Source organism: Sciurus vulgaris (genome assembly GCF_902686455.1).
Source record: "Sciurus vulgaris genome assembly, chromosome: X".
Taxonomy (NCBI): Eukaryota; Metazoa; Chordata; class Mammalia; order Rodentia; family Sciuridae; genus Sciurus; species Sciurus vulgaris.
The window spans coordinates 132,046,331-132,067,291 of NC_136471.1; the positions used below are offsets into that span (position 1 = coordinate 132,046,331).

A 20,961-nucleotide genomic window follows, 5' to 3' on the forward strand; every position below is an offset into this window, starting at 1 on the left:
GTATCTGTCTCATTTTTACCTAAAATCTGAACTGTGCCTTATATATCCCCTGAGTCTTACATACTACAGAATCTAGACAAATGCCTACCAGGCAGTAGGTACTCCTTTAGGTATTAAATGAAAAATAAAGGCTGGAACTAAAAGCACTGAATGCATTCCAGCATCAAGCAAGACAAGCATACACCCATTTGCAAAAGTTCAACTTTTTATAAAACTAATGGAAACTACAGTTCAAGGGGAAAAAAAAAAAAACATAAAGCAAATAGAGCTTCAGTGACTCAAGCTACAGAATTCAAATATATCCACATGGTAAAATACCATGTAAACAATATTGAATGAAGAAGCTGGTTGGGAACAGATAAGGGAAAAGGTACAGGATTGTTATCATCACATGAGGAAGCTACAGCAGAAGAGTATAATAGTTCCAGCATTGTGTGAGGACCTTTGAACAAGTATTCACATTTTTGTATCTGCATGAATACAGGAAGGTTATATGAGAATGAAAGTTGTTATGGGAGATGTGAAGATGAGGCAATAGCAAGACTTCTTTATCACTGATCTTTTAAATTATTTTGATTATTAACAACATGAATATATCACCCACTGTTGTAGGTTGAATTGTGTCCCCCTGAAAGATGTTCAAGTCCTGACCCCTGAAACTGGTGAATGTGCCCTTATTTGGAAACAGGGTCTTCAGAGATATATCTTTCATTAAGATGATGTCATACTAGATAGGTGGTCCCTAATCCAATGACTAGTGTCCTGACAGGAAGAGGAAATTTGAATACAGAGACACAGGAAGGAGGCTATGTAACAATGTAAGCACAGATTGGAGTGATGTGTCTACAAGCCAAGGAGGGCCAAGAATACCTAGAGCCTCAAAAGCTAAGAAGAGGCAAGGAAGAACCCATCCCAAATCTTCAGAGGGAGCACAGCCTAACTGACACCTTGATTTTGACTTCTGGCCTCCAGAACTAGAAAGGCAAATTTCTATTGTTCTAAACCACTGGGTTTGTGGTAGTTTGTTATAATAGCCCCAGGAAATTAATACACTTACTTAAACACAGTGTGTATGTGTGTGCCTAAAATATGCATATATAATATTATATGTGAACTACATATGCAATAAATGTATAACATGTAATAAATAAAATACAGGTAGGCAGGCATGCAAGTGAGTGGGCTCTGTAGGGGGTAGCCCAGGCCTTACCTGCATCAGGTCCCGCCGCTCCTTCTCACCCGTACAAATGGCTTTCTTGATGGTGCGCAGCTCACTCATTATAGCTTGCGCCTCATCTAGTTTGTAGTTGGTGTGAGCATTTGACATCTTCCGATCAATCCTGGTTAAAAGAGAAAAATTAGAGTCATTCCACATGAGATCGTGACATTCCTTTAAACAACAAAAACCCCAAAACTTCACAGAATGGTAGCAAATAGTTAAAAGCAATGTTTTGGCATAGAAAAGTAAAGATTTCATGAAACCTTCCTTCCTGTGGTAAATACAAAGACCTGAGACTTGGCTGTGGATGTATGCCTTCACTCTAGGAGCAGCCTTTCAAGTGAGGATGCCCATGTCCTCTTCTAAGGAGCTGGCACTGAGGTCACTGGCTTGAGTAATATATGAAACTGTACACTCCCCTCTCAAGGAGGAGGACCAAGCCTTCTTTGTTTATCCTCCGCATCATCCAGGTTAGTGGTCAAAATATTTTTTGTATAAACCTATGAATGAGATCTGTGTGCAGGGAGAGTGTATAGTCACAGCAATAAGTAGTGAGCTTTCAATAACGGTGCCTTGTGCAAAAGTTGTAAACTTTTATGTCTCCTCTCTTTTATTTCATTCTAGTTCTCAGTTATTACTCTTTCTCCCCCACCCACCTCCTCAATTCTTTCCTTTAATCCAAACATCTACCTACCCAAACTACCTTTTTGTTTCTTCTTCCCTTCTTCCCTCCCTCCTTTCTTCCTTCCATAATTCAAGCTAACCCCTGCATATACCAGGCCTGGCCCTGGGTGGTGGAAGCAGAGCAAAAAAACAGGACAAGACTTGGCTCTGCTTTCAAAGGCAGGCAGTCTGGGGAACTTGTCTTTTGTCACGTCTCCCATACCTAAGTCTTGAGCCTTAAAAGCCCTCAGGGCTAAGGAACTTGGGAAACTGGCTCCAAAATGGAATGAATTCCTTCCCTGGAAAGCAGGTAGGTTGCTTTTCAGGTTCTAGGCCCACCATCACACAGGTTCAGGTTCTAAAATTTTTCCCACATGTTATCCTGAAAATCTGGATCATTAACTGGCTGCCCAAATTGCCTTGTTTTCCACTCACGCAAATCTTTTTCCCTCATGAGTAAGTAGAGTCCACATTATCCTGATGATAATAATAATCATGGAAGACATTATATGCTAGGCCTCCTGCCAAGTAAGCCCTTACATTGCATTTTCTCCTTAAATCTCACACCCCTCCCATGGGAGAGGTATTTTTTACTATCTCCACTTGTGACACAAGAAACAGATTGAAAAAGGTGACTTTGTCCAGGGTCCTACAGTTAGTGAGTGGCAGGGCTAGAATACATGCCAGAGGTTTCTGTGAATGGAAAACAAAGCAAAAATTATTTATTTACATTTTTATAAGAAGGCACATGTATTTTTAACCATGGCGTTCCATGCTGAAAGTTAAAATAAGTGAGACTGATCTAAAGCTTGGGCTATGATCATGGATTTTCTCTTATATCTGTTCTCTGCTCTCAATAAATCCCTACTTCAGTTCCTTCATAATAGTTCATTCAAATGAATGAAGTACTTAGTTTTAACTCCACACCTTGAGAGTCTTCATGAGATTTAGTGATAAAGTATAAAAAGTTCCCAGCATAGTATCAGCTAGCCATTTTATGATCACTAAAAAGCGGGAGTCGGTAAAAAAAAAAAAAAAGGCAGCAGTAGGCATATAAGCCCTTTGTACATTTTTAAAATTCTATTGTTTGTCTCTTAAAACCAGCCACTGCCACCAAAATGGGGCTGGCTTTCTTACACACAGCCAATACCTTACCCAGCCCTATTAATCATGTGTGACATTCAATAAAAGTCCATCTTATACGTTCTTACCTGCCACATCTTCACAACAAAAATCAATGTCATTCACTGAAATTTTGCATAGGGCGGGTGCACTGTCTTTTTTTGGGGGGGGGGGGGGGTTGCTGGGGATCAAACCCAGGGCCTTGTGCTTGCAAGGCAAGCACTCTACTGACTGAGCTATCTCCCCAGCCCCTGCACTGCCTTTTTAAATGGGATGAGGGAAGGAGAATGGAGTAAGAAGCCTGGGAACAGAACAGGGACTTACTAGAGCAAATACAGACTCCTGGGTCCCTGCTGTAAATGAACCTCCACAGGCAGAACTGAAAGTTTGTTGACCCACTGGCCAGCTCCCAGAACCATGAACTTGAAGGAAACTCCTCTTAGAATAATTATTATTTGCTGACACACATTATATAACAGTTATCATTAAATTGAACTCCATGGTCGCTGCACTTATAAACTGTGACTTGACAGTAGAAGGAATTCTGTGATAGGGATCCATTTCCAACATAAAGTTATTCAAGGGCAAAAGCAACACCAGAAAACAGAGATGAAATTCTTTGGTTCCTTATCTAGTACAGGAACTCAAGCTGGGGATGAGGTCTCCTGTAGAAAGTCAGTTCATCTTGGGCTGGGGATATAACTCAGTGGTAGAAAGCATACTTAGCATGTGTGAGGCCTTGGGTTCAATCCCCAGCACCAAAAATAAGTGTCTTTTGAGAGCTGTTCATCTTACAGGGATTGCAGACACACCAAGACACATGATAAAGGAAAACATAAAACTGGGGGAAAAAACCGTGTGTGTTTCCATTTTAGATGCTCTAGGTAGAACCAAGAAACACAAAGCAGAAATAAAAGACCATAATCTTAAAGCACTAACCCTGCCAAAGAAGTTACCAAATTGTTCTTGCAGAGAAAATCTAGGTTTATTTACATAACAATGTCTTGTGTTCATCTTCCAATAAAAGGTTTTCAATACATCTTTTTTAATGTCATAAACCACAACCCACCTAGACTGATGAAGTCTGAAGAAGAGTAGCATTACCTCAATTCCAGACAAAAACTTGAAGCCAGAAAAGTCAGATTGCTTTTTAACAGTCAATGACTGGTTCCTCTACTCACCAGGTCTACCAGATCTTCCAGAATGAAGAATACAGCAAGTTATCACAGCTGACACTGACCACCAAATAGAGAAGTGAAACTACTGTACTGAATGCAATATTTTCAGGTGCCTAGAAGTGTATGCTAATCAAATTTCCATAGGTATATAGACATGTATCATTAGTGAAGCTGCAATTTGAGAGACTAACCACTTCTCTTCCTGTTTTATACTTGAGTATTGTGGCGGCCTTATGGCGTTTAGCAGCCACAACACCTGAGTGGGGACATCAGTAAACCCAAGAATCAAGCCAGTAGCCTCTTGAGGCATCAGGTTCTATAATGGGAATGGCTGTCACATCAAGGAAACAGGTCCCAATACCGCAAGAGAGAGGACTAGTAGCACCTGTAATTCAGACCAGCATTGGATAGTGCAGAGTGACCAAAACACAACCTAGAGACCAGGGCCTAGACTCTGATCTTAGTTCAACCCAAATGGCTGTGAGATCTTGGAAAAGAATAAATATTTTACCAGGGCAGCTGTTCTGACCCTGTTCCCAAGGCACCCTGAAGTGGTAAGGCCCAGCAGTGAATCACGGAGTACAGGTTGAGCTAGAAGCCCACACCCCCAACATCCACAGAAGCTCTGTTAAAGATTTTCTAGTTCCCTACAAGGTGCTGTATGCAGGGAAGGAAAGGGAATTATTCTATTATTAAAAGTGAAAGTGAGTAGTTAACTTGATCTCAAAGCTAGGAATCTCTGAAATACTATTACTTCTAAATAAATATTATCATAGATAGGAAGTATTACTAAATTAAAATATATTATTTGATAATATTATTTAAAAATAATTCACTATATCACCTATTTGTGACAGGGTCTAGCTGCATGCTTTAGGCATAGTATCTCATTTAACCCCTTAACTGCCCTATGAGTTAAGCATAATCTTGGATTTTGTAATGAAGAAATTGAGGATCAGAGTAATTAACTAAGGGATCCAGGTTACAAGTTACTATCTGGCAGAGTGGGGATTCAAACCTGCACGCCCTGACTCTGAATCTCACACAGGATCAAAGTGTACAGTGATACTGAGTGTAACATCCATCACCCCATTCAGAGTGGCCAACTTGGGTTCAGATGCTTATAAACAGGGGCAAGTTATATTTCATAGAACACAAACTGCTTCAGTTTTTCAATTTTGATCAATTATTGTCCAACAAAAACTTCAAAGAGCAGGAAACCCCTTTTTTCACTTGTACAAAGTTCACCTATTTCAGAGGTCCCTCTCTCTTTAAAAATTCCATATAAAATTCTGTTCAAATACAGTTGACGTACTCAATGATTTAGTATTTTCCAAAATATTGATGTCTTCCATTTCATGAAAAAAAAAATCATACCTGTAATTGTCAAAATAAACCTTATCTAGGGCTAGGGTTGTAGCTCAGTGGTATAGCACTTGCCTAGCCCGTGTGAGACACTAGGTTTGATCCTCAGCACCACATAAAAATAAATAAAATAAAAAATAAAGGTATTGCATCCATCTACAAATATATATATAACTCTGTCTGGTTCTGGTTTGTTTTTTTGTTTCTGTTTTTTGCAGTACTGTAGATTGAACCCAGGGCCTCACACATGCTAAGCAAGTTCTCTACCACAGAACTACACTTCCAGACCTTATTATTTTATTCTGAGATAAGGTCTTGCCAAGTTGCCCAGGCTGGCCTCGAATTTGCAATCCTCCTGCCTCAGCCTCTCAAGTCATTTGGATTACAGGTATGTGCCACCACACCCAGCTTATTCTATGTTTAATTTTAATTAAGAATTCAAGTCAGTGTTTATGCTGCACATTGCAGATAAAATGATAGAAAATTATGACTACTCAGGAAAAATAAAAGGAAGCATTAACAAGAACATGTTATCATGCAGTTTGAAAAAACTGAGTGCAGACTCATAGTCTTTACTTTCCCACTCTCTACATTTTGTATGCAGCTTCAGGGAGGTTAGGTGTTAAATGACTAGCTCAAGGTTACAGAGCCAGTGAGAGATACAGTGAGGTTCCAAGTTGAGGCCCCTCATGCCAGCACTCACCCTCTTCAACACCCAGATAACAATACACTCAAAGTCAAGGCCTTCAAATGCTCACTGTGTCATACCTGAAGGCTACACACACAGCCAGTCAAATGTCATCCCAAAGTAAACTGGGGCTCTTTAATGGTTTGCTTGTGAAAAAATAAGGTTGGAGAAGAAAGGAAGAAGAGACAGATAAAGCTTCAGATGCAGAACTTGGTGTAGTCAAAAATGCATTTGAGATGTTTTCAATCAACCTCAACCTCCTATCACCCTAAGGTTTTCATATTTATTGTTCAATTGAAGATGACAAGAGAATTGTATGAATAAAAACAAAAGCAAAACCAGACAACTTCTTACATCTTGGAGAAAAGGGTGTCAGGCTTCTAAAGATATTCCACATTAATACCATAGATTACAACCTAAAAGAATGGAAAGTTCTGTTACAACTTTTACCTTTTACATCAGCAGCTCTGGCAAGGGCCTCAAGTGAACTTCAGAAAGCTTCCGGCAGTTTTCTATCAACAGCAGGTCCTGTGTGGAATGCCGGACTGTCCCACAGCCAGGAACAATGCTCTTTTTGTTTCTATCCCCATTTCTGTATGTTTTCTTGTTATCTGAGTACTGCCAGGGTTTTCGCATGAGTTGTACCTTATGTGCTATGTGAGTGGGATATTGTTAATGTAAGCCTGTTGTAACTAAACAATCCCATTTTCTTCTGAAAGTACTGAATCCCTTCAGACAGAAAAAGCTAATATCTAGTAAGGCCTCATTGTGGCATATAATACTCAGAAGTATGTAGTCATTCTTATTCAAGGAGAAAAATGGTTATAACTCCATTCATTCCACCCTATCAGGGAAGCTCCTCAGGTAATAACAAGGCCTGAAGCTGAGAGGCTTACCTAGTAGCTAAGAGTGTACCTCATGGAAATTAGTTATCAGAACACTTTGTAAAACACCACTTCTGTGATTTCAATAGCAGTAATAAGTAATAGGACTTCTTAACAACAGTATAATACAATTGTAGACAAGAAGGAAATGCTAGGGGCAGTTAATAAGAAGGTGACCAGTCAATTTATAGAGATCCCTAAGATCCTCGCAATGGGCAAAACTTTTGGCTAAGGATAGATCTGCCCTTGCTCAGAATGCTACAGCATCCAAGAATGAAGTGAACTATATGACAGTTACCAGTGGCAAGAACAATGACATCAGCCACTCTGCACAGCACCTGGGCTACCATCCATTTGTTCCACTGAGCCTCCTCTGTGCCAGGAACTGTCTAAGTCCTCAGGATGGGGAAGAAAATGAGGCAAAAGTCTTGTCCTCATGTAATGCCATTCCAGTCAAGAAAATGAGCATTAAAATATATACAAAATAATAAATAAATAAAGTCAGGGTTTCAAACAAAATGAAGTCAAGTTTGGGACAGTGTGTAAAGGAGAGACTATCTTTTCAAATAGGATAGTTAAGCACAGATCTTGGCAAGATGTTACTGACTAGAGGACCACAGAAGGGAGAGAAGAGTTCGGGGGAAAGAACATTGCAGGCACAGGAGCTATAAGTACCCATGCTAAGAGCAGGATGTGCCTGGAACACTGGACGGCTGGAAGGGTAGCCAGAGTAGGTGGCACAAATAAGTGAGGATGAAACTAGCAGGAAATGAACTTGGGTCAGGAACCAACTCTTCTAGGGTCTGGTTGTTTCCCAGGGGAGAGAAAAAGCCACAGGAGGGTCACAAACAGAGGAGACATGTAAAAAATCCCTGTGGTTATCACATGATAATGGTGAGTCATAATAGCAGCTCAGCTCAAAGCAGTCACAGTGGAAGTTGTGAGAAGGATTGGGTGCTAGGTATGGAAATATCACACCATGAATAATGAATGTGGTAATAAGGTAGTCAGGGCAATATTCTGGCCATTGCACCAGTGCTCAGGGACATTATATGTCATGGCAGAAAAAGGCTTTAATGACATGTAAGTGTGGGAAACTCAGGATGAAGCCATGTTAAAATGAGCTTCCAGGCATCAAGACAACTCAGAATCTAACTCAAGGTGCATTCTACATCTCCAGTAGGAAATCTCCCCACACCTATTGAAATGCTCAGCCCATTCTTAGGGATCATCCATGTGGGAATCATTGCCTACATCTTAGTTCTGCATCCTTCATTTGCCTCTGGACACTAGTGGTAAGTCATATCAAGGTCATTTTTCAAATTAAGCTTCAGAAAATGAGGGCAACAGAGTTCAGAACATCTTTTGCTGGAAACGCTAAATAATTCTGAAGACCTTCATTATCTATGATAAATGATGCTATTTCTGAAGACTTTCACAGAGGACCTCAAGAGAAATGCAAATTAATACTATACTGAGATACTTTCATCACTGAGACTGGCAAAAATGAAAAAACGTGCTGATACATTCTGTTGGCAAAGCCATGGAAAACAGGGACTTATCCTGAAAGATACACATGCACATCATCAGGTGAAGAACTAGAAGGCAATTATTACACATGGATGCAGCAGACCAAGAAAGCTGTGATAATCTTCACAGCAGAAGAAGAGATAACCAGAGAGTATGTGCCTTCTGATGGAAGTACCACCACCTACAGAACATTCTTACTGAAATTAAGGGGGGAGAGAGGGAAAGGGGGGAAGGGAGGAAAGGAAGGAAGTCTACACTTAATTAGAACCTGACCCTCAAACTAATTATACCCATGTACATGAATAACAGGGGACAGAGGAATGTGTTCAGCAATGCCCTAGGAATTCAAGCTGCAAATCCAAAATCAGGAAAATTTTACAGGAAAAACAAATTACTTTCATCAACAAATAAGTTGTCAGGAAAACAAAATGGAGGAGGAAAGTTGGAAAGACACTGTGTGAGCCTCAGATGAATCTGGACTCAAACAGTGGAGAAATAGGACAGTGTGGCTAGAGAAGGGATGCCTAACAAGTAGGGTATGAGTATTAGTTATGTTTTTAAAAGGAGACCACAGCTTTAGGAGAGGTAAGTATCAACTAAATGTGATTCTAGAGTTTTCTTCAATAAGGGACCAAGGATTTAGGGAATGGGATAGGGTCAAAAGATGAGCCAAGACTGGGATTATGGTTATAGGAGGTTTAATTATACTATTCTTTCTACTTTTGTTTATGCTTGACATTTTCCATCATTAAAATATTTTTTAAAAATAATACATACATACGTGTATATATTCTATCTTTAATCCAGAGACCATATCCATGGCCAGCTCCCTGCTACACATATTAACAACATATACAGATATTTTTTAAAATACAAAAGGTTCTTTTTTCCTCACTTGGACTCAAACATAATGATGGATTTCCTTGCTAGCCAGGAAATTCACCAAGATAAACAAGTTAAGTTTAAAATGTTATAAGCAGCCAGACTCCTGGTGAGGTGCTCTGGAAAAGAATACACTGGTGATTCTGGGAAGCAAGAACAGCAGAAAGTTTTCTGGAGGAAAATTTAGGGCCACTGCTTTAAATTAATGTTGGTAATAAAATCAGAGAAGTTCTACATTTATGTACAACAGCTCATGTGCTATTTGTACTTGTAGTCAGGATTTCACAGTTGAGGTGGGTAACCATATCTTCAATGCTTAAAAAGAGTTTTAAAAATTTCTCAATGAATAACATAAATTGAATGATTGAACCCAAACATAAATGCCAAATCTTTAATATCAGAAAAATGATGAGGCTATTTTCTTTTTTTTTTGGGGGGGGGGGCGGTGCTGGGGATCGAACCCAGGGCCTTGTGCTTACAAGGCAAGCACTCTACCGACTGAGCTATCTCCCCAGCCCCGATGAGGCTATTTTCATCTTCAAAGCCTGCAGAATTCAGAGGAAGGCTACCAGATTATTTTTCACTTACAAAAGTTTTAAGAGTGGCATAAATGTCCATGTTTTCTCTTCTTTCTGAGAGGCTGTGTCACAGAATAAAGTAAATATGCAGTGACAAAGCATCTCCAAATGAGCAGAGGTAACACGCTGATTAAACAAGGCCTTGCTCTGCAGCTCCTCTGGGGAAAGCTGCCTGGCCTGTTGGCAGAACGCGTGGCTGGGGGTGGGCCCCTCAGGACCAAGGCCAGGTCCATACCCTTTACTGCCACTCCTCAGCCTCCCCAGGGGAGGGCGAGCGTTCCCATGAGCTCTGACAGGCATGAGCAGCCTCCCCTTGGCAAGGGGCAAGTTTATAATTGCTGTTCCCAAGTGTGGGATCTTGCTAATGAAAGCAGGAAGAAAATACAAACATTGCTCTTCTCTCTTCCAGGAGCACAACTCATACTCCACGTAGGCTGTGGATGTAAAGTTAAATCTCTCCCTGTGCCCACTCCCCATACATCTGGAGAAAAAGAAGTTGCCTTTTCCTATCCTTGAAGACTACAACTACAAGAGATGGATTTACTTCCCAGAAAGGGGAACTGCCTTCCCTTTGGCACATTTCGTTTTCTAGAGTATTCAGTTTTAAACTGACATTGCCATATAAACTTTGTCTTCAATAAGAAAATGGACCTGTCCAGAGTGATGGAGCCTAGGCAAAGGAGCAGGCACTGAGCCCAGATGATCCCACACAGAAGACACAACCACCAGGGAAAAGCACAAAACTTGGCTCTCCTGTGAGGTTCATGGGTGCTGTGTAGCCTCAGACTGTGCCTGAACCCCAGTCACCTCCCTCAGAGCTTCTGCAAGTAAGAATGAAAATGACAACCTCCAGCATGCACAATGACTAGTGTTAAAATGACATGTTACTCATAGACATTGTAGGGTAATGAGAGAAACCTACAGTGAAAGTAAGAAATGACCCTCCAATTCAATTAGACAGTGTGGGCAAATTTGATGACCTATCAAGTCAAATTACTTGCTTGTGCTTATTCTTTATCCCTTTAGCACAAGCAACACAGGATGATACAGACACAACACAGAAAAGCATCCTGGGAGGTGCTGGAGTTTTGGGAGGTTGACTGGACCATAAGGGGTAAAATTACAGAGCATTGGGAAACACTGTAGCAAGTGGGCAAAATGACCAACAAAACCAGTGGACTGTACCAGTACTGGAAAGCACCTTGATTTGCTTAAAACTAAACATTTGGGGGGGGGGGTATACTACTAACTAGGGCTGATCAGAGGAATCTCAGATAGTAGATGTAAAACACAGGAGAGAGTATGCAAACACAAGAGTATCACCACAGCCGTGTAGCAACAGAGAAAGCAAAAAGTGAACAATGACTTTAAAAGAATTCAGATCACACTCATGTTAATAGGCTTATCAAAACCCACCTTCAGGGGTTACTGCAGTGTTTCTGAACAAACCATCATCTCTTAACAACCCTGGGGGTCAGGGACAAGAAAGCCAAGCCCCTCTAGGTAGCTCCCCTTTCTTTGTATCTCCCCAGGTGCCTAGATGGCCTTAATAAAAAACAGACACACAAATGAATCCTGAACCAACCCAATCCTGACTAATTAAGAAAGTTGATCTTGACCTAGTGTTAAACAACAGGGTTTGATATGTCCAATCTTACCCTTTAAATAAGGTAGAGATAATTACATATGTCATGCACACTCATTTATTACCTCCCTATAAAAAATACTGCAGTCATATTTGGTACACCGTTATTGAGCCTGTCTCTATAATGCAAAGCATGGCACATTGCTCCCCTTCATCACTTAAGAGTAACCATGTGGATTCCTGCCTTTATGAATGCTGAGTAGGTACCAGACCCGGATGATACCCTCTGAACAATTTAGCACAATGATCACTATTATGGATTCTGTGTTTATGATCCCCCACACTAGATTCTTATTTTGAAGCCCTACCCCCAATGTGACAGTATTTGGAAATGGGGCCTTTGGGAGGTAATTAGGCTTAGATGAGGTTATGAGGGTAGGATCCCAATGATGGGACTAGCGTCCTTGCAGGAAAAGGAAGAGAGGCCCAGAGCTCTTTCTCTGAGCCAGTGAAGACACTGTCAAAAAGTGACCACCTGAAAGTCAGCAATCAGGCCCATACTAGGAATGGAGTCTTGGACTTTCAGTATCCAGAACTGTGAAAAAAAATGTCCATTGTTCTAGTCACCCAGTCAATAGTATTTTAATATAGAAGCTTAAATGGACTAAGTTAATCACCATTTATGAATAAGAAAAGTGAGCTCAGAAAGTGTGAAGCATATGTCCAATTTAAGCCAGTGAAGCCAGACTCTGAGTCACGGGAGGACTCCCAGTCAACAAGCCTACAATATTCTTTTAACAAAATTAATTCTTTCAGACCATCATCATAGTCATTTATAAAATAACAACTCTTGTTCATTAAATTTGTTGGTTTAATATAACTCGCTGATGGTAAAGAATTCACCCCCAAACTCTTGGTAGGGATAAAGTTATAATTGTAAAGATGCGAACAGGAAAAGACCTGTAGACCACTGTCCCAGGGTTCTTTGTGTGATGATAGAAATCTATTGCTGTGCTGTCCAATGAGTAGCAACTAACCCAGAGGTTCTCAACTGGGGGCACTTGGGAATGTTTGCAGACCTTTTTAGTTGTCACAATGAGGGGTTGGGTGTTACTGGCAGTCATCAGGTATAGGCCAGGGATGCTGCTCAACATCCTACAGTAATAGAATGACCCTCACAAAGTGTTATCACTAGTGTCTGAAATGTCACATTAGTGTCATGGTGGAGAAAATGTGCACTAACCACACATGACTACTGAGCACTGCAGACATGGCTATTGAGAATAAGGAACTAAATTCTAAATTTTTTACTTTAATTAATTTAAATTTAAATTTTAGAATAAAAATGTTAAGAGAATAAAATTAACAAAAACCCCAATTTAAATGCAAATACTTATGTGTGCCTTAGACAGGACAGCTATAAACATACAAATAATACATACAAATAAATGTCTTTTCTAAGGGTTTCCATTTAAAGGAATAAAGAATCTTCAAGGGACAGAGGAACTCTAATGTGTAGGATTAGGAAACAACAAGCATAAATAAAAGCAAAGGTCATGAAGCTTTTGGTACACGTGTCCAGCTGCCAAATTGGTCATGACAACAGAAAATCACAGGCAAATGCTCTCATCTATATACACAGGCAACTCACTCTTGCAGGGTCTCCACGCCCTTTTCTTTGTACTGTAGTTCCTGCTTCATCTGGGTCAGCTCTCGTTTTAATCTGGAAAGCTAAAGACAAAATCCATTTTTTTTTTTCCAAAAACAAGCTGTGAAAAATTATTTCTATAGTTGTTATATGCACTGTCATTTAAGTTTCTAATTAGCTTGCAATTTCATGGATCATCTATTCCCTCCAAGAACTTCCATTCCCACATGTATAAAACCACCACTCTAGAAGAACTGCCTTTGGGGGGTAGGAGGGGTTAGCATTAGGGTTAGGGTTAGGTTTAGGGTTAGGGATAAGGAGGGTGGTAAGAATGGAGGAAGGAAGGACTGTATAGAGGGAAAAGAGGGGTGGGAGGGGTGGGGGAGGGGAAAAATAACAGAATGAATCAAACAACATTGCCCTATGTAAATTTATGATTTTTAATAATAAAAAAAAAAAGAACCGCCTTGCTTAGACTCCAAAATCCCCAGTTGCTGACAGGTCCCTATCCAAGTGGGGAACTTGTAACTATTTTCTTTTTTTTTTTTTTTTTTATTTCTATTTTCTTTTTTGAGGTAACAATTTATGTGTTACAATTAGTCACCTTGTAATACTTCATTATCCTTCCTTCTACTTACTATTCACAGTCTGACCTAGGAAACTTTGTTTCTAAATGCTTGGTCTCCACTACCTGAAACTCAACTGCCTGCTAGGCTTCTCTAAACAGATTATGGACCAGCTCTAGGACCATGTAAATCCCAGGAGTTAGCCTGCAATTTTGCACTTTCACAAAGCTCTCAGGTATTTTTCTTAGCTATGCTACAATTTGACATCCACTACCTAAAAGATACACCCTGGTTCAGAGAACGACAGACCAGGAGAAGGGGAGGCCTCAATGCCAGGATATCTCCTGTGCTTTGTCACAAATGCAACAAAAGTGTCCCTCTCCCCAGACAACCAAGACAAAGGTCTGATGGGATGAAATGAGGTGACACTTGAAGCATCCAGGCATCATCAGGAAAAGAGCATCTGAACCCTTCTGGTCAAACACTGTGGCAGAAGCCATCCCTCTAGGACTAGTCACCCAGGGGAGAACAACAGCTGCTAAGGCTGCTGAGAGACAAGGTTGACATCATTCTAGTCCAGGGAAGTAGCTTTGTGGGACTGGGCCCTGATGTCACCACATCTTCCCAAAGGTTGGTGAGTGCAGCCCATGAAATACACAGGGACACAGGCTACTTTCTGTCAGGTGAGCAAAGGCTTCAAAATGAAACTTTTTCCCTCTTATTAGAAAAAGTGGAAAGTAAAACAAAAACCAATCATAATCCAAGAAATTAAAAACCTTAATAAAATATGTTAGACTCACTTATAACCACAAAATGAACCATGATAAGTAATTTTATATAAAAGTGCTTATGGTGGACAAGCCTCATCAACAGATGAATGGATAAAGAAAATGTGGTATATGCACGCAATGGAGTTCTACTCAGCATGAAGAAGAATGAAAATGGATAGAACTGGAGAACATCATGCTAAGTGAAATAAGATTTAAAAAGGAGCAAAAACAAGGGGATCTCATAAAAATAGAAGGGAAAACAGAGAAGCAGGGGATCAGGGGTGAGGGAGGAGGGGAGGTAAAGGGGAAGAAGTGGGGAATATATATAGTTGACCAAATTATGCTATGTGAATGCATAAATATATCACAATAAATTCCAATTTTTATATGATAATGGACCAATTAAAATAAATAAATAAAAGGAAGACCAATAAAGTAGAGGAAGGGGATGAATGGAAGGAGGATGGAAGGGAAAGGGATAGTACTAGGGATTAAATGGAGAAAACTATGGTATATGCATTTATGAATATGTCCAAATAAACCCCACTATTAGATACAACTGCAATGTACCAAAAATTTAGAAGAGAAAAGAATGTATGTGGTGAATCTAGTTGTAAAAATACTGGTTTTACTCACCCTATCCCGACGACTTGCTATTTCTGCTTTAATCTGGTGTGGGTCATACTTTGTATTTGTTGAATATCCAGAGAAGGCTAAATAGAAGGAAAATATTTTATTTTACAATGGATCTCCTAAAATAAATAAATTCACATAAAGAACTTCTGGTTTACCATATTAAATAATTAATTCTAAAACTCTGATTTAAGTGGCCACTGTTTCCTAAATAATTAACATTGCACAACCTCAAATCTTGAGGTTTGATTTTTTAATCAAGGTTTTCTACATGATCCCATATAAGAAAATATATGTCTGTAGGAAATCAAAACCCTGTTTATTTCTGCTATAAATCTACTACGGTTAAAAAACATACATACACAAGGGAAAACAAGATGTGATTATGATATGGAAAGTTGTCCTATATGCAGCTACAAGCAGTACGAACCCATTTTTCCTGTCTTTTCCGATATACATATATGGAAGTTGGTGAAGTATAGAAACAGAAGGTTAACCATGATTATTTTCTGTGGTTGAATTTTGATTCTGTATTTATTCTCTCCACATCCAGATGAAAATTTTTTGACACATTAAGAGTGTAAAATTTAAAAGGCAGCTTTCTAGCTGTGCCACTACTAGTACTACACTGGTCTGGCAAAGCTGAGGAAAGTTGCACCCTCAAGTTGTTTGTTCCCAGAAACTGAAATGAGGCACTCATGCTTTTTATTCTAGCTGCTTGTCATTGATGGATGTTTAGCTTAAATACATCACATCACTCAATGCTTTCTTAAACAGTGTGGTGCACATGATTTAAATGCTTTTTACAGACACAGTGTCATTAGTATGAATAGCCAATACTCAGGGTGAATAAGCGCCACAGAGCTGTTTACAGGCTATGTACTCTTTGCCAATTTCTGTCTGTACAGAGAACTGCACTTCTTTTCTGGTGCTCCAATGGCCACAGCAGCCAGTGGCTGTTTCTCATTTCTATCACCCCTTCCACCTCTCTGCATAGCTTTTTCTTGATGTTTCTGGCTCCTTTCTTTTGGTGTCTGAAACTACGGGCTTTTGCACTATGGCAACTCGACTTCTATTTTCTTCCTCAGCTCATCTGTCTTCATCTGTGAGTCACCCCCACACTGGTATCATCAGCCTCCTGGTTACTGTCCTTAATATCACCTGCTCAGAAAACCCATCTGCAGGGCCAGAATCCTTCATTTTACTCTTTTGATTTGAGTATCAAAGGTTGGCACACAGTTAAACTAGGTGCCTAGAATTAGAACTTAATTCAAAATCCTTTCCTTAATGACAATAGTTAATAAATGGGATGGCATCAAATTTAAAAGCTTCTGCACAGCAAAGAAAACAATTAGGAATGTGAAGAGAGAACCTACAGAATGGAAGAAAATCTTTGCTAGCTACTCTTCTGACAGAGGATTAATATCTAGAACATATAAAAAACAAAAAATTTAACACCAAAAAAAATCACTCAATTAATAAATTGGCAAATGAAATAAACAGATACTTCTCAAAAGAAGAAATAAAAATGGCCAAGAAATATATGAAAAAAATATTCAATGTTATTAGCAATTGGGAAATGCAAATCAAAACTACACTGAGATTTCATCTCACACCAGTGGGAGTAGCAGTTATCAAGAATACAAATACTAATAAACACTGGAGAGGTTGTGGGGGGAAAAGGAACACTTTTACACTGTTAATGGCATTGTAAATTAGTACAATCACTACAGAAATCAGTATGGAGGGTCCTTAAAAGACTAGGCATGGAACCATCATATGACCCAGCTCTACCACTCCACAGTATTTTAGCATAAAGAATTAAAGATCATACTATAGTGATACAAGCATATTCATGTTAACGGCAGCAAAATTCACAATAGTCAAACCATGGAACCAGCCTAGGTTCCATCAGTGAATGGATGGATAAAGAAAATGTGGTAGATATACACAATGGAGTTTTATTCAGATATAAAGGAAAATGAAATTAGGTCATTTGCAGGAAAATGGATGGAACTTGAGACCATTATATTAAGGGAAATAAGCCAAATTTAGAAGGTCAGGGGTTGTATGTTTTCTCTCATATGTGGAAACTAGAGAAGAAAAGGTAAAGGGAAGGTGGAAGGGGGGATCTCATGAAAATCAAAGGGAGATCAGTAGAGGAAGGGGACTAGGAGGTGGGGAGAGAGAGGGGAAGTGCTGGGGAATGATACTGGCCAAATTATATTGTCATGATGTATACATGTGTGACTATGTAACAAAAAATTCCATGATTACATAAAATTATAATGCACCAATTTTAAAAATGTGGCAAGAGAAAAAATCCTTTCCTGACTTTATATTGGAAAGGATAGCTCAAAACCATCAAGTAGCTTACACAGCAAGATTATTTAAAACCTCTATTAGAACTACATCCAAAGTTAATTTGAGCAGTTCAGATCTCCCATTTTTAAAACAGTTCTTATGGAAAATTGACTATTTAAGCCCCATTTGGTCAGAACTTCAATTTGGATCTACTGGAAATAAATACCTGGAGGAGTGAAATGTTTGCCACTTTTATCTCAAATGTTCTTATACTTAAAATTGTGACCTCTCAAAGACATGAAATATTTTTAAAACAAAATTCATGGGTCAAGGATGTAACTCAGTGGTAGAGCACTTGCCTAGCATGTGTGAAGCCCTGGCTTCAAACCCCAGCACTGAAAAAAAAAAAAAAAAAAAAAAAAAAAAAAAAAAAACATAATTATTTCTTAGAGGAGAATGCCTATTTCTAAATTCTATGACTTAAAACTTGCCTGACTTATGGATTTCATTTAAGATCAGTAATGAAAGCAATACTTCAAACAATGTGCCCTCAAGAGGCAAAAATTGTTTATAGAAAACCTTCACAGTAAATTCCTGGGACTTAAATCTCCCAGACCTGAACTTAAAGGCCTTCTACCCCGGAGGGAAGCAATATACAAATGAGGCTACATATGGCTGACTCCTCGTTTACACATGTGTACAACTGGTCAACTTAATAGTCAGGAAGACAATGCCAATGGTTATTGCCTAGGATTTTTCACATTAAGAGTAGAAAGTAACCCCACTATGGGAGTTCAACAAAGTTAACTTCAATGTTTAACATCAGTAACAATGACTGGAAATCATCACCACCAAACTTTTTCTGTCTGCAATTTCACAGGAAAATTAGCAGATACTTGAAATACACACAGGAGAATGTCATTAGTACTGCTGGACATCTACATAGCAGCCTTCTCCTTCCTAATTGATAGAACCCCAATGTTGACAGGTAGCCACCTCCTAGGTAGGCCATGGTGCATACTCCATCCTAGACATCAAGTCTGATGGACCAAGAACACCATGGAGCCATCAAATCCAACAATGGAAAAACCCTGCCCAGTCCCCAAAGGACTATTATGTGGCGATGGATTTCCTTATTGTTAAGGCCCATGAAAGTTAATCTTCCATTACTTAGAGCTGAAATCATCCAAAATGACAGATTTTACTTATACTGATACCATTCACATAACTTTACCTATGGTCTCTAAAATTATGAAATTCCAGGTCTGGGACAAGGGAAAAGGCAATTCAAGTACCTAAGACCATGAATACCTTTTATCTCCAAATGCTAAGAATAGCCGTGAACACTGGCATAACTTTGAAAAGTATAGTTCAATTAATAAATAAAAGCCTCAGTTTCTTAGATGTTCCCATAAGTCTAACAGAACCATTTTTAGAGTCTCAGGACTTCAGCCCTCCTTTTTAACAGCATGCACTCTACAACATTTATAAAAAGATCCTCCTCTGGTAAACATGTCTCCAATCTCAAGGTTTATGATAAAGACCAGACTTCTACCTTGGAACTTTCTTCTCTCTAGAGAGTTGAGTGTGCAGAGCTATTAAATAGCTTAAGGAGTCAGCTCAGGCATGTAATATTGCTTCAGATGATATAATAATAAGGTTATAGCTTAGCTGGACCACAACAATGTAAATTATTATCCCTTGCCAGTTTAGAGGCCCTTTCACATTTATTTCACCCATTTTCATAAAATCTTCATGAAAGGAAGATGATGATTATGTTTCCCTATTTTGTAAATTAAAAGACTGAATTTGTAATGACTTGATCTATACTATGCCATCATTCATAAAGGAATTTGTGTCTGGAACTCCTGGGGGATTATCTCTCAGTAAACACACACACTCTACCACTGCCTTCAAGATTGAGGCTTGCAGACTAATACGTGGGGAAAATGCTGCATGATCCATTTTTCTCCTGCCTGCTCCAACATGCTCATGTGAAGAAAAACAAAAATATGAACAGATAGACTGTAGCCTTTATCCTCAGACAGCAGATGAGAAACCCTTTAGCTAGGAGCAAGGGAAGATAGTTTTTGTGGGATGGGCTTGGAGCCTTGGAAAGAATGTTGGCAGGACTGATGGCTGATAAGGTCAAGCCTCACCACCACCTGACCCAAGAATCCAGGGTGAGTCAGCACCTTCTCACTAGAGATAAGACTGACTCTTTCCCAGACACCTAAAGATACTTTCAGTGTATTGCTCCTAGCGGTCAGGATAACAAAGTCACATTCCTGCTGCTAGAAGAGACATTCACGGTCAATCTAAACCAGTAGATCTCAACTCAGGAACCAGCTGGGGATCTTTAAAGAAACATGCAAAGAAATTGTCTCACCACATCCAAGGCCAATTAAATAAATCTCTGGGCAGCATAGGGCCCAGGCAGTAGTAGTTTTTAAAGCCCTCCAAGAGATTTGAACTTACAGCAAGGTTGAGAACTACTGGTATGGAACATGGGTTCTGCAAAGGGACAGTACATTTTGCTGTGGGCCATACAGTCTGTCTTGAATATTCAATTCAGCTTTTGTTGCTGCCATAAACAACAAGTGAGTGAATGGGCATGGCAGTGTTCCAAGAAAACTTTATTAGCAACACCTGCATTGGACAGGATTCAGCCAGCAGAACTAACATAGTCTGCAGACCTGTGGCTCAGATTATAATTCTACCTCATGCAAGAATTTCTTCCAGAAGACCCTGAAAATCATCACACAGTTTATCTGAATGCATGTAGATGCCAGAGTTTCTCAAGAATGAATAAGTAACAGTAGAAAAGGTTTCTGAGATAATGAATGCATTCAACAATAAAAAGGAAGACAGAGAGATGAACATTTTGCAAAGAAACCCAGAGAAGAGAAATCTACAAAATAAAGCTGTAGAAAAATTTATGAGGTGTGCCACTGAGAGAATGAGTCCATTGTAGAACAGTCTCATCCCAGGGTTCTACAAAGCAGAAAACAGGACTGAGCACCAGGCAGTGAGCTCAGAGGCCCAAAGAAATGGAGTTGGGATCTTGGTTCCTGGAGATTGTTCTCCAGCTAATCCAGCAAAGCATCTGAATTTGTTTTGGTCAGGAGCAAAAAAGGTCAAGGCTTGGATATTCTTAGATACCAGATGGCTCAACATTGACACCTTTCCTCTCCAATGAATGGAGTTTTATCCTGGTGATTTCCATACCTCAGGGGAAAATCTGTGAAGGGTATAAGTGAGATGTACTTCCTCTCCTCCAGTCCTCCCTACAACCTTCTGCTCCAACATTAGAAATGGCTGTTCATCATTATTGCCTCATTCTTCC

At 39.5% G+C, this 20,961-nt stretch overlaps 1 protein-coding gene and 1 long non-coding RNA gene across 3 annotated transcripts in view; one reads left to right on the plus strand and one right to left on the minus strand.

The window, feature by feature from the left end:
• Window positions 1-20,961, plus strand: part of LOC306650885 — a 461,164-nt gene that overhangs the window by 151,455 nt on the left and 288,748 nt on the right. The gene's annotated exons all lie outside the window — the stretch shown is intronic.
• Window positions 1-20,961, minus strand: part of WWC3 (WWC family member 3) — a 113,335-nt gene that overhangs the window by 40,343 nt on the left and 52,031 nt on the right. For both annotated transcript variants that reach the window (XM_079123128.1, XM_079123127.1), the window contains exons 4-6: window positions 15,315-15,391; window positions 13,346-13,425; window positions 1,211-1,340 (exon numbers count right to left, since the gene is read on the minus strand). In XM_079123128.1, the coding sequence (XP_078979254.1) occupies window positions 1,211-1,340; window positions 13,346-13,425; window positions 15,315-15,391 (287 nt within the window). The remainder of the gene's footprint in view (window positions 1-1,210; window positions 1,341-13,345; window positions 13,426-15,314; window positions 15,392-20,961) is intronic.